The sequence below is a fragment of the Eublepharis macularius genome, chromosome 2, assembly GCF_028583425.1.
Source record: "Eublepharis macularius isolate TG4126 chromosome 2, MPM_Emac_v1.0, whole genome shotgun sequence".
NCBI lineage: Eukaryota > Metazoa > Chordata > Lepidosauria > Squamata > Eublepharidae > Eublepharis > Eublepharis macularius.
The window spans coordinates 203,180,968-203,194,284 of NC_072791.1; the positions used below are offsets into that span (position 1 = coordinate 203,180,968).

General features: G+C 42.2%; 1 protein-coding gene across 1 annotated transcript in view; it reads left to right on the forward strand.

Annotated features, from left to right (window-relative positions):
* The window catches only part of AGPS (alkylglycerone phosphate synthase), a 66,865-nt gene that overhangs the window by 37,236 nt on the left and 16,312 nt on the right, over nucleotides 1–13,317 (forward strand). Inside the window, exons 9-14 of the mRNA XM_054971275.1 lie at nucleotides 864–989; nucleotides 1,810–1,918; nucleotides 6,629–6,756; nucleotides 8,206–8,257; nucleotides 11,331–11,407; nucleotides 12,546–12,658. Coding sequence (XP_054827250.1) covers nucleotides 864–989; nucleotides 1,810–1,918; nucleotides 6,629–6,756; nucleotides 8,206–8,257; nucleotides 11,331–11,407; nucleotides 12,546–12,658 — 605 coding nt within the window. The remainder of the gene's footprint in view (nucleotides 1–863; nucleotides 990–1,809; nucleotides 1,919–6,628; nucleotides 6,757–8,205; nucleotides 8,258–11,330; nucleotides 11,408–12,545; nucleotides 12,659–13,317) is intronic.

Genomic DNA, 13,317 nt, shown 5'->3' on the forward strand with positions numbered 1-13,317 from the left:
AACGCTTTCATTGGAACTATCCTCAAGGAGGGGGGGTCACTTTACAAAGGCGTTTCATTCAGTTGTTGAGGCAGGGGAGATGGGGGGAAATACCCAACTAATAAAGAAAAAAACTAAATCAGTGACAAATCTGTAGGAGTTCCTGTAGCAAACGCGGATGGTGTATTGCATCCAGAAATCCCAGCCAGATGGTTATATATTACATGGTTATATTATATAGTTAAAGAGAGAGAGAGAGAGAGAGAGAGAGAGAGATGCTATCTTCTTGAGAGAATAAACGAGGATCTGTTCTGGATTTTTGTGAGCCAGCTGCGAATCAGGTTGATGGAATCACAAATGAATGCTTCCTTTATTGTTTGCTAGGGAAATTTACTTGCAGTATTTTAGCGAACCTTGTGTCTTGTGAAATATACTTTACAGTATTTAATAAGGAATATAAGCTTTTGGAAGGAGAAGAGTGAACAAGGCTACATTTTACAGCTGTGTTTTTAATGCATGCTGCTAAGGCACAGGTCCAGGTTGAGTTCATGCCAACTTTGTCTGCAGTCATGCACATGGTACAGTATGACTTTTGCAATGCTGGCGTTACCCAAAAGTACTCCCATAAAGGGTGAAAATAACTGAAGAATGGATGGCATGCTTCTGTGTATTGTGCCTGCACTCCTAGGACTGAGGGTGGTCTCCTTGAGAACAATGGGTGGACTGAATGGAAACAAGTCATTGGGAGACCAAGTTATAAATTTATATTATGTTGATCCAAGACTTCCTTCTGTTTTCTTTTTTTAAAAAAACTGCATTCACAAAACAATTCTATAGTGGAATTTGAACTTTGTCATACAATAATGGATTATTCTTTACTTTAGCTGGGTGAAAGTGGTTACTGTACAGGCCATGAACCGGATTCCATGGAGTTCAGCACTCTTGGAGGATGGGTGGCAACACGTGCATCAGGCATGAAGAAAAACATTTATGGAAACATTGAAGACTTGGTAAGCGTCTTCTTCCTCTCCCACTTTTTCAAGCACATGATCTTATTCCACTGTATCTGTGTTTTGATTTTCGCTTTAATCATCTTATTGCTGTGTGATGGAGAACATAGCATTTCTAAAGCAGCAGAGATGATCTTGCTTGAAACTACATTTAGAACAAAACAGATTGAGCTTTAAAGGTTTTGATCAAATATCCTTCAAGGTAGAATTATGAGACAGACCATTAGTCAATGATTTAATAAAAACATTATTGCTTAGATCCTGTATCTTCCTTCCCCTTGTGCTGTGTTGTCCTCTGCTGCAGATGCAGTCCTCTGTTCTGTGTGAGATCTTCATGCAACAAGATTTTGCTTGAATGGAAAGCACTGGTGCCTGTAGAATGCACTGTGTAAGCAAAAGAAGGATATAGGAGCGCAGCCTAAAATTTTTTAGTTATTTTCAGTCTACCCTGCCTGTCTTTTTGGAACAGGAGAAAACTTGGAGAATCCCATCCCTATCTTCCCAGCCCATTGAAGCCTTCCTCCAGCCTAGGAAGCCATCCTCCAACTTGAGTGGCTCTTACTTTGAAGGAAGAGCCACTTAAATTGGAGGAATACTGCTTTGAGGTTGGTTGGATCCATCCCTGCATAATGTCTCAAATCTTTCTTATCCCCACTGAGCTAGTTTAGTGTCAGTTGCTTCTTGCACAGTGGATTTCATGTGAAACAGTAATTGGCAGATTTTATATCGATTAAGATGCTTTGGGGGTTGATACCCGTGGCATGATTTTGTATGTTCTCATTTTATCTATAATCTTAATTGGGTATTATGCATTAAACAGGTAGTTCATATAAAAATGGTAACCCCAAGAGGCGTAATAGAGAAAAACTGTCAAGGACCGCGCATGTCGACAGGACCCGACATCCACCATTTCATTTTGGGATCTGAAGGTATAAGCAAAGAGTTTTGACATACTCCTTGGAATCTGTAGAAAAAAGCCTGCAGGACAGCTGCTGTCATGCAAACTCAACACAGCGTGTCTATGGGCATGTATGTAATGTGACGTGAAGTCATGGTGATATGCTTACTAAGCGTTGGGGCTGCAGACACACTTCTCAGTCAGCATCAGAGATGAGATGTGATCTCTGGGAGGCTTTGGTTGCTTTGAGAGCTAAGACCTCCCGCTTAACCTTTCCAGCAGCTGACAATAATTACTCCTTGGCCCTTTTCTGGCTACTTCTTCCTGCATACTTTGACAGGGGGAAAGGTCTGTTAGTATGGAAGTGAACTGGCACTCTGCTATCAAAGTAGGTATTACTAGAGATGATAACTATAATAATAATATAATAATAACATTCGATTTATTTACCGCCCTTCAAGACAACTTAACGCCCACTCAGAGCGGTTTACAAAGTGTGTTATTATGATGCTCACGACAATCACCTTGTGAGGTGGGTGGGGCTGAGAGAGCTCTGAGAGAGCTGTGACTGACCCAAGGTCACCCAGCTGGCTTCCCAGCAGAGGAGTGGGGAATCAAACCCAGTTCTCCAGATTAGAGTCCTGTTGCTCTTAACCACGACACCAAACTGCCCTGCTAAGAGAGCTGGTTGAATCTGCCCAAGAATAGAGGCTCAGCAGAGTACATACTTGCTGCCTCTTTCTCCCTTTTTCTCTGCTACCAGCTTCCTTCCCCAATCCCTCTGCCTCTGTGGTGCTTTCCCAAATATGAGAGGCTGGGACTAGCAGCCTACATCCCTAGCCTGCCTGGCACTGCTCTACATCAAGGCAGTACTATGGAGGCTGCTTGTAGGTCTGTTCTCTCAAACTATAAAGCAACAGTGTTTTATATATAGGTGATATGTGGAGCAATGTCTCCTTTCTGACTTTTAAGCTTTTCGGGGGAAGAGAAAGATCTATCTCAGCCACATTCATAGGGTGACATTGTGTAAACTGGGCACCTCTGGGGCAGCTGTAGGTGTGGGCCCTTATCTGCAGGATTAGGGAAGCTCCGGAATTGCTGGAGGTGGTTATTACTGTGGTAAAGAGTTACGAAGAATGAGACAGTTAAGAGTTAATGTTTGCAGACAAAGCCATCTGCCTCTTAGTGGTGTCTGGGAAGAAGAAACTGTGTTGTTGGTAGTTAAGATGGCTGCTGAAGTTGCTGCAAGTACAGTCTCTAGGCCCATATTGTATATATTTATTTATTTATTAAATATTGATTTTTACCTCACCTTTCCTTGTGGCTCAAGGTGGCTTACAATAGATTAAAAACATTTATAGTTAAAAGAAATTAAAACAACCCCCAAATCTTTCCCGCCTTTAAAAGATGCCTGCCATTCAACTCCCCCCCCCCCCAACCACTGGCAAAGAGTCAGACCTTGCAGTGCTTTCTGAAACGGGGGGGGGCAGTGGGCAAGCTCTGGTTGATGCCAAGTGGGTATTGGTAACAGATGGCTGCTTGAAAACTCTAGCTGGCACACGGGGAGATGTGGAAGGAGACGGTCCTTCAAATATGTGGGCTCCAGGTCATGAAGCGTTTTAAGGTCATAACTAGCACCTGGAATTGAGCTTGGAAACAGACTGGCAGCCAATGCAGTTGTTTCAAAACAGGCAATGTATGTTCCTGGCAGGTAGCCCCTGACAAGAGTCGGGCTGTTGCATTCTGGACCAGTTGTAGTTTGTGAAATAAAACTTGTTCAGTTCTCCACAGGAAGTGGAGATCTGTTCTTTGTGGAACCTGGGAGGCATCTTCCTAAGTTCCCGATAGAAGTTACTTGCAGTAATTAAGTGAAAGCTGAATAAAATGGCTTATATACACAGGCATACAGAAAATACTAATTTTGATCATTTTAACCAGCTATATCTATCAAAGCATTAAAGGCTTGATCCAGATGACTGTGGGTACAGCACATTAATGCAGAGTGATCTCCATGTGATGTCACTGTCTGGTTTTTCCGCATGCGCTCCACGGGGAGTGGGAGTCCTGTTTACAGCTCTGAAATGCCATCCATCTGATAGCCTACACTCTGTTAAGAAATGTGAGCTCTGGATCTCACGAGCAATATAGAGGGCGTGCACAAGACTGCCCATTTGCCATCAGGGCCTAGCACAATGCCTGCTCGCACAATGAGGGGGGAATCTAGGTCCCTGTGTGCACAGGCATTGCGCTTGATCCTGGGTCCACCATAGTTGCAGATCTTTTGAATTCTGAACTGCTGAATTCTCAGTGAAGATTAAGTTGAGATAGTGCATGTTCAGTTCAGTATACACACACTCTTTACTTAGCTGTTCAGAATCTAACTTCTTGTTTTGAGCTCTTGGGAATAAGAGAAAAAGGTAATGGTTATTTCTACCAAATGGTTAACTAGGGCCCCTAGTTAACCATTTGTTTCTGAAAATTAGAGATGGGCACGAACAAAAATACGAACCAAAATTCATGATGAACCAGGCCAGTTCATGGTTCGCAAACCAGTGGTTCATCAGATCCCATTTCTGATGAACCGCTGCGGACTTTAGGCTGGTTCATTCGGTTCGTTTTTTGGTTTGTCACTGCAGACAGCCTGGTGCCGATCAATCAGTTTCCTAGGCAACAGGGGATGGACTTCCTGTAGACCTCCTGCTGGCCCGGAAGAGACCTTCTGCTGGTCCGGAAGTGACAATTTTCTGACCTGGATATGACGTTTTCAAGAACCAAATGAACTGGTTCGCGAGCTGGGGGCAGGTTTGTGGTGGTTCGTGGTTCGTGAAAGTTGACGAATAACCACGAACCACATGGTTCGGTTTGCCCCCCAGTTTGTATCCATCTGTACTATAAATGGTTATCTGGGGGAACCCTATTTGGGTAGAAAGGTGGCATGCAAGTGTTTTAAATAAATAGGTTAGCTAGATAAATCATTAGCAGTCATGAAGGTCCATCTAGGCTAACCCTTTTCCTCCTCTCTCTAGCTGTTCAGCCTGGGCAGGGCCAGAGCATACAAGCCAAAGGGCAAGAGCCAAGAGACTCTTGGCCCTTGCCTCTTAACTTAGGACTTGCAACCTGAGGATAATCATCTTGGCAGACTTGTATATTAGGTTTTTTTTAATTTAGAACCTTTTCCTAGCCTCTTTGAGTCCCTTGGGGGGGAACAGCTTAAAAATTCTTAAATGTATCTGAAATGTTTTAAATACAGTCCTATCCATCATTCTGGTAGGCAGGAATAAGTGAATTCTGTGGGGGGGAAATCTCTTGAGCTATAGTGTATTCTGCTGGATTTTCTATGACACTTGTTGACTTCACTCAAAAATTATACCAAGCCATACCTTGTGCTAACCAAAGTTTAATGTCCAAATAACGATTTGGGATTCCAGATCCTAGTATAAACCACTTCATCTCTCTTCTTTTTTGTTGAGTGTTATTCATTCTAACCCTAGAGTTGTGCCTCCTGGAAGTGGAGCAACTGGCCATGTGGTTTATCAGTTCAGCATCAGGCTCACAGAATGGACTTTTCCCATCCTGCATCCTGATGAACCCTGGGAATGCTTATGGCGTTCCTGGGACCCTCAGTAATAAGATTGGGGGGAGGTGACGAAGCAAGGGTCTTAGAGGGAAATCTGTTGAAAGGCATGTACGCATACCATGAACAGAAAGGCCCTTCATCCACAGTAAATGTTGATGGGATTCAAGCAATTGTCTCCCAGCAAAAATACTAGAAAGCTTTTTTGGGGGTCAATGCTCTGTTTGATACCAATAATTGCAATTCAGGAATTTTCAGTCAAAATTCTAAATTGTTCCTTGACCAGAAAACAGCTGGTGAAAACACCCAGCATACTATATGGATTGATTGGGGCGGGGGAGATTTCCCCGTACTGAGTTCAGTTACAACTGTATTCTCCTTTCTGGGTGCTTAAATATTAGCCAAAGGCTTTGGACCCCATAGTAAATCTTCACTAACAGAAGACATTTCCGTCAGAGAAATGAGACTCCCTCACCCGGCAGCCCAAGGTGTTCTCCAAAAGGGCTGCTCCTAGGAGACAGGGCCTTCAGAAACAATGTGAAGAACAAATTGGGGGCCTGAAGCAGGAGAAGAGAATTGGCAAAAATCACCCTCTTTCTGTTCACGGAAGTTTACCCCGTCAAAATATGGCATTCTAAGTTTAAGGTAGCTTTAATCTTGTAGTGTAGTTAGATATGCTTTATACCTCTTGCCATATTTGGAGTTGTAATGTTCCTTCAGTCAGAAGCTAATCGTTTCCTTTTTTGAAATACTACTTTAGCTGTGTACGATTCTTTGGAAGTTCTAGAATACGAAAGTGTTACTTTAAAAAAAAAAAGACTAAACTTATTTAACCGAAACGCCCTCATGTATCCTTTGTTTTGCTTTTAAAATTTTTTTACTTCATTTATATTCCACCTTTATCCCCAGCGGTGACCCACAGCTGCTCACAGCATTCTCCTCTCCTCAGTTTTTTCCCTACCTATGAGGCAGGTTAGGCTGAGAGTATGTAACTGCCGTGGGTCACTCAGCAAGCCTTTTTTGGCAGAGAAGGAAATCAAACCTGGGTTGCCCAGATCTGATTCCATCACTCTAGCCACTACACCACACTGGCTACAAAATCATAAAGCAATTTTGTAAACCTTTTAGTTGCTGCAGCCAAATGACAATTTTCTTCTTTTAATAAAGGAACCCTTGGAGTAGTAACAGAAGTTACAATAAAAATCCGACCAGTCCCTGAATACCAAAAGTATGGATCTGTAGTATTTCCAAACTTCGAGAGAGGGGTGGCCTGTTTAAGAGAAGTGGCAAGGCAGGTAAAGTAACCTCTTTATCTCAAATTTGTATTTCATTGCACTTTTTCAGAGGGAAAATAGCAGTATCTTAGTCTTTTCACTAGATGGCATGCTCTAGTCTGCCTTGCAGCTTCGTTTTAGGGTTTGAGAAATGTGTTTAAAGGAGTAGTTTCCCATTCACTTTCTGGGAAATGGGCTATGCTTTCTTACATTAACTTGATGTTCTGTATTTATGTAACTTTTTTCCTTAGCTCTGTAAAAAAAGTATATTATTAACTGTGTTACAGGATGTTCCAAGCTGTTTGAACGCACTATCTATGTGGTATAGGAAATGCCTAGTCTACTGCTTTTGGCATTGGAGTTGAGCCTCTTTAAAAATATTCATATGCCTTTATTTCCAGAGTTTTCCCAGCTTTTCCTCTTCTCTCAGTAATCTGGAGTTGAGGGGGGAGATTCGTAAATAGGGGGAGACTGGTCCTTCAGATAACTGGGGAAGATCCCAGTGGCCCCACTGCCTTGGGAGGAGGGGGTACTGACAGCCAGCAACTAGTTGAGCTGAGCAGCCCCTACACTGTTGACTTGGTTTACTCCCCAGGCTGTTTTCACTTCAGACCATTCCTGGAAGTAGGTTAATTGTTGACGTCTGTGTTTGGGTGTATCCGTGCACTTCCTGTACAACTGGTAGGCGAGCAAAGCTTTTTAAATACTCCGTTTTAATCCTGTGGTCATGTTTCTCTGAATACATTAACTCAGATCTGGTATTTGACAGATTTAAATGGAGGAATTTAAAACCACCCCCCTTCCTGTCAATACGGTAATTAAAATTATCCCTCGAGGATTCCGAGCCTGTTTCCGTTTGTGCTGATGAACTGCTTAGAGTGAAACCTTCTTTACAAAAGTGCTCAATATGTTTCACTCAAGGGCAGAACGTTGTTTAATCCTTTAACCCACGTTTGAGTTGCCTCAGCAGCAGTTCCTTTAGGTTTGTAGTAACAGCCCTGTATTTTGACTCAAGTCTACCTGAGAGAAGTGTTGGAATGGTTGGCTGTTTTTATTAAATTTTTAAAAATTTCAAATTGTTTTCACTGTTTCTAAAGAGCAAAATTACTTTTTTCTCTTTAAAAATGGAAATGATGAATTGATAATGGTGGATTTGTGGACTGTAGGCAAGGCATCCTTGCCCTATCCCCCGTACTTCCAAAACCTGGCATTGCGTGTGCCATATGCTTAAATGGCCCATTCTTAAATAAAAGTATATTATGAAAGACCACATTTGGACTGGATATGGTATAATGCACGTATTACACACCACATCTTCTTTAATCTCTGCCACTGTGCTGAAGACTTGAATGTAATTTTCCATTCTATGACAGAATTCTGTGTAAAAGTCAGTATCAGGCAGTTAGGATGAACACATGGGAGAGTTCTCGGTAATGTTTTCCTAATTTAACTTCCTCTGTCAATACACAGAGATGTGCTCCTGCATCCATTCGCCTTATGGACAACCAACAGTTTCAGTTTGGTAAGTTTTAATTTTTCACTTGGCATTCGCTTTTGCGGTCGTTTGTCAAACATGAACCAGTCAGATACTTTTGACAGCTAGGGGCCGGTGCAAAATCCCTTAAGTGTGGGGTAAGGGATTAGGAATGGGATGTCAAGTGTTTTCTCACTTCCAGGCGTCCCTTGCAAGCATTATTTCTCCTGCAACATATTGCTCCTTCTAATGAGATCAGTTTCCAGACCAGGAGCGCAGAAGCCTCAATTATCTGGTTAAACCTCACTAAAAAAAGGAGGGAACCGTTCCCAGTTGAGTGTAAATTCTTAGATTGAATTCATGAAAGATAATGCATTTGCAATATTTATTGATAGAAAGTTTCAGTATACACACAAAAGAAATAGTGTCATAGCAGTCCAAAAATTCTCTCCTCTTCTTGTCATCATCTTTCTCTAAAATCCCTCCCCCTCTTCAAATATACAAAATTCACTGTTATTTTCTGGTTCCATGTCTGAGGCTTGATTCTCAGTAAAATCTCACTGGGTCTTCAGATCCCAGTCTTTGTCCGCTCCAGTGCCAACCCTAGAATACTCCCTAATTCAGCATTTTAGATCAAGATTGAAGGTGACGGAGCGCGTGATTGGCAGCTGGGTCTCAATTCCACAAAAAGGGGTGAGCGTTCAGCTGGTGTTATGTCTGCCTCTTGGGTGCAGAGAGCACAGTTAAGGGTATCTTTGCTTTCTGCCCCTGACTCCCCAACCTCTCAAAAACATTTAAAATTGCATAGTAAAAGCAGGACAGTAGCATTTGCAGTACCATTCTGGTCATAGTTACACCCTTCTAAATCCATTGATGTTGATGAGTTTAGAAGGGTGTAGTTCAGTTTAGGATTGCACTTTTAAAAGACTTACTTAATCTCAACAAGAAAGAATGATAAATGAAATAAAGTTTAAAATGTGCCCCGATCACTTCTAAAACACAAATTGATCTGGATCTGAATATGTGATTCTTGTACAGGGAAGTGCATTGTTTTTACTATAAATGTTCATCGGAACACATTATTAGGCACCAGGTCGAAAAAAGATTCCCTATTCCAGGGCAGTGTCTACTAGGATACACATAAGAAAACATCCAAAAGTGCTTTATTTCCCTTCACTGCTAGCGATTTATTCTTATGCAGATGTGTGCCTATTTAATCAGTTAAAGCTCTTGTGATTACTTATCTCAGATGGCCTTAATCAGGTGACTGCCTTAAATACTTAAATGAAAACCATTGAATTCACACCAAAAACTAGTTGCCATAAAACATCAGCGGCTGCACTAGGGGAGTTCTGCATAAGCCATTTGGAATCTGATGGTTGTTGTGGGTTTTCCGGGCTGTATTGCCGTGGTCTTGGCCAAGACCACGGCAATACAGCCCAGAAAACCCACAACAACCATCGTTCTCCGGCCGTGAAAGCCTTCGACAATACTTTTGGGAATGCAGAGTAGGCTAAATATTTGGCTCAAGAAGATCCTGCTAACCTTTCGCTGAGAGTTCCTCAGTTTGCAGTAGGAAGTAGGAGCAGCAAACTGGAAAGCTTCTTGGTATAATAATAATAACATTTGAATTATATACTGCCCTTCAGAACAATTTAACACCCACTCAGAACGGGTTATGTTGTTATTATCCTCACAACAATCACCCTGTGAGGTGGGTGGGGCTGAGAGAGCTCCTAGAAGCTGTGACCAAGGCCACTCAGCTGGCTTCAGGTGGAGGAGTGGGGAATCAGACCCGGTTCTCCAGATTAAAGTCCTGCACTCGGAGGGAGGGGCCACAGTAAGAGCAGAGAATTAACTTAAAACATCCCTTCCATCTTTGGATCAGAGCCACCATGTCGAATGTTCCTTGTTCTGACTGAAGGGGCGGGGGGAGTTAAAGGTAAGGAGGAAAACCCTCTCCTTTAGTCCTGTCAACTAAATCTAGATAATATCAATTAAACAAAAGTGGCTGGATAACAGCTTTGAGGTACTTTTACTCTAAGCAGCTGTAACCCAAGAGGTATGATTGTTGTGGAAGGAGTTCTAGTGGTTTCTAAGCTGAAATAATTGGACTCATTTGTGGGTGGAAATAATATCCTTCATAGCTTTCCTTAAACCTGGAGCAAAAGAAGTTGATGGATATGAAGCATAGCATAAATAAGCTATTAGAGATCTATTTAGTACAAGGTGCATAGACAGTGGAAACTGGCAGAAGTGACGTAGGTAGGGCTAGCAGTGTTAGTTATAGGGCATATTCCCACCTTAATTTGGACTGTTAACCGGGGGGAGGCATTCGGAGTGAGACATTATTTAGAACAAGCAGTGAGAAAGAGGGACTTATCTTTGGTTCTCAGAAAGAGCACACCATGAGCCAGCTTCGGCTGGCTGTCAAGGACACTAGTTCAGCGGAGCAAGAAAGAGAAAGTAAACATTGCAAGATAAGAGGCACAGAGTAATAAACTTCTCACACTCTCAGGAGCCGTAGGCCGAACCCACATACATTCATGGCAGATATGCAGGAGGCATATATGATGCTAACTGTGCCAGTTGACAGAACCCCTGGCACGCATCACCAAGGAACGCTAAACAGTGCAGGAGTGGTACAAAGGTGCACTGTGACTGTGTAAACAACCAGCTGCAACCAAGCAGTGGCAAGAAAGGGGAGTCAGCCCCACCTGTAGCACAGGGGATGGGAACTAGAATCCATGTTGCAATTGGAAGCAAGGATGCCTGTCACATGATTGAAATGGCAGGTTACCATGCTGAAGAAGGAACGGCGACTATTCCTTTGTGGCGGGGGACATCTGTGCACCCGACATTTTAGGGCTTTATAGATATGATTGTGTTTGCAACTGTTTTATATGTATGTATGAATGTATGTAATTGTCCTTAAGTCCCTTGTGGTGATGCCTGTGATCCAAACTGGCATAAGTTGAAGCGCCTTCTGGATGAGTCTGCAGAGCGTATTTGCTTTAATGGCAATCTTAGGGACTGGAAAACTTACCAGAATTAATATTTTTATTCTTAATATTGGATGTTGTCTTACAATTTTTTTCTTTTTCTACCCCCCTCTGCCAAGGACATGCTCTTAAACCACAGGTTGCTTCCATTTTTACATCGCTTTTGGATGGGCTGAAAAAATTCTACATCACAAAGGTATTTAATTTTAGTCTCAGTATTTTGTATTCAGTGTTCTTGTGGGACCTCTGATGGGATTAATTCTTCTTTTAAAATGAAGATTGGAATGTCAGCACCAGAGCAAAGAGCAAAGCTGTGGGAGCAAGAACATTCCAGATGCGATGTATCTGCCGGCTGTGTTAGTTCAAAGGATAGCATGTGATAGGGAAGGAGAGGAGAGGCAGGAATTTCTGCAGCACAGAAGATCATATATTTATCTGAGCAAAGTCTCTCTGGTTCTGTAAGAGATTCTGTAGGATTGCCTGATTCACTTTTTGATTCTGGCTGTGATCGGAGAAGATTAACAGAAGTGACCACCCACGCCGGGAGATGTGGTCACCCGATATAGATTCCCAGGAGTGTAGAACTGTCTTATCAGAGTATGAATTTCATTTCTTTCGTTCCCCTTAATTATTGTAGTAATGGCAAATAGAATCCTTGAAATTAATTAGAAGGCTAATATCATTTATCTTTGATAACAAATTGGATGAAGCAAGGACATATTTATGTCTCACTGCTCGCTTGCTGCTGCTCATCCCAGACAAACTTCAAAATGTGCCACAAATAAGGCAGAAGGTGATCTCAACTCTTGCTGTGAACATGCATAGAGAATAGTTTTTAACGCAGCTGTGTCATGTTGCAACTCCTAAAATGTGCTTGGAACCTGCCACTAGTAGCATCAAACAATAGCAGGGCTTTTTTCTGGGAAAAGAGGTGGTGGAACTCAGTGGTGGAACTCGACCGCACAATGATGTCACTTTGGGTCAGCTGGAACAAGGGGGGAGTTTTTTAAAGTTTAAATTGCCCTCGGCAAAAATGGTCACATGGCCGGTGGCCCTGCCCCGATCTCCAGACAGAGGGGAGTTTAGATTGCCCTCCGTGCCGCCAAGCCCCTCTGTCTGGAGATCAGGGGGGTGGGGCCACCGGCCATGTGACCATTTTTAAGAGGTGCTGGAACTCAGTTCCACCGCGTTCCCGCTGAAAAAAAGCCCTGGACAGTAGTATGATGAAAATGAACATACTGTTGTACTTGATATAACTTAGAGGAAGGTTGACTTGAAAAATGTTGTGCCGTGCCTGTTATTTTCATGTAACGAAGTTGCCGCTCTTTCCACAGTTTAAAGGATTTGATCCCAACCTCTTATGTGTTGCCACCTTGCTTTTTGAGGGCAGCAGAGAGAAGGTTCTTCAGCACGAAAAGCAAGTTTACGATATTGCTGCAAAATTTGGGTATGACCCGAGAATTTTACTTTCTGATACTTAACAAGTGTTTAAAGTCCAAAATCTTTGTCGTTACAAGTGGAAACTGGTGTTTTATCAAAGTCATGTGGTCATGCGGTTTTCAATAACATGCATTTTGGAAAATCTGCATGGAGTCATAGAAATGAAGAGAAAATTTTATTGCCTGTTGGGTAGCAATGCGGCCAAGAAGATGAAACTAATAGTGACTTTAATTAGCTTTGTGGGGGCACATTTTTGCAGGGGCTTGCTGTTAGAAGAACATACTTTGGTTTTTTTTCTCCTATGATGTTACCACTACTACAATACCTTAAAATATTTTACCCCCACTTTTCCATCCTAGCATCATCAACAATCAATACAATATTATGAAACAGACAGTAAAAATAAATACCCAAATAAAGAAAAAGTTGAGGCTGTTGAGAAGCTTTTCCTTTTGCCTCTAACTTCGGCAAGTAACTTTTGTGACATTAAACAACCCAATTTTAACCCAGTGAAGGAAATCCGTGTCTTGAGATTGAAGGTATAATACTGTAGGTTATTGACCAGAAGTGCAACTCGAGTGAGCCTGTTTTTAAACGGAAATTGTCTTTAATCAGCGGAGCTTGATTGATTATCTGTACCCCACCTCCTGTCACTGATTGCTCTGT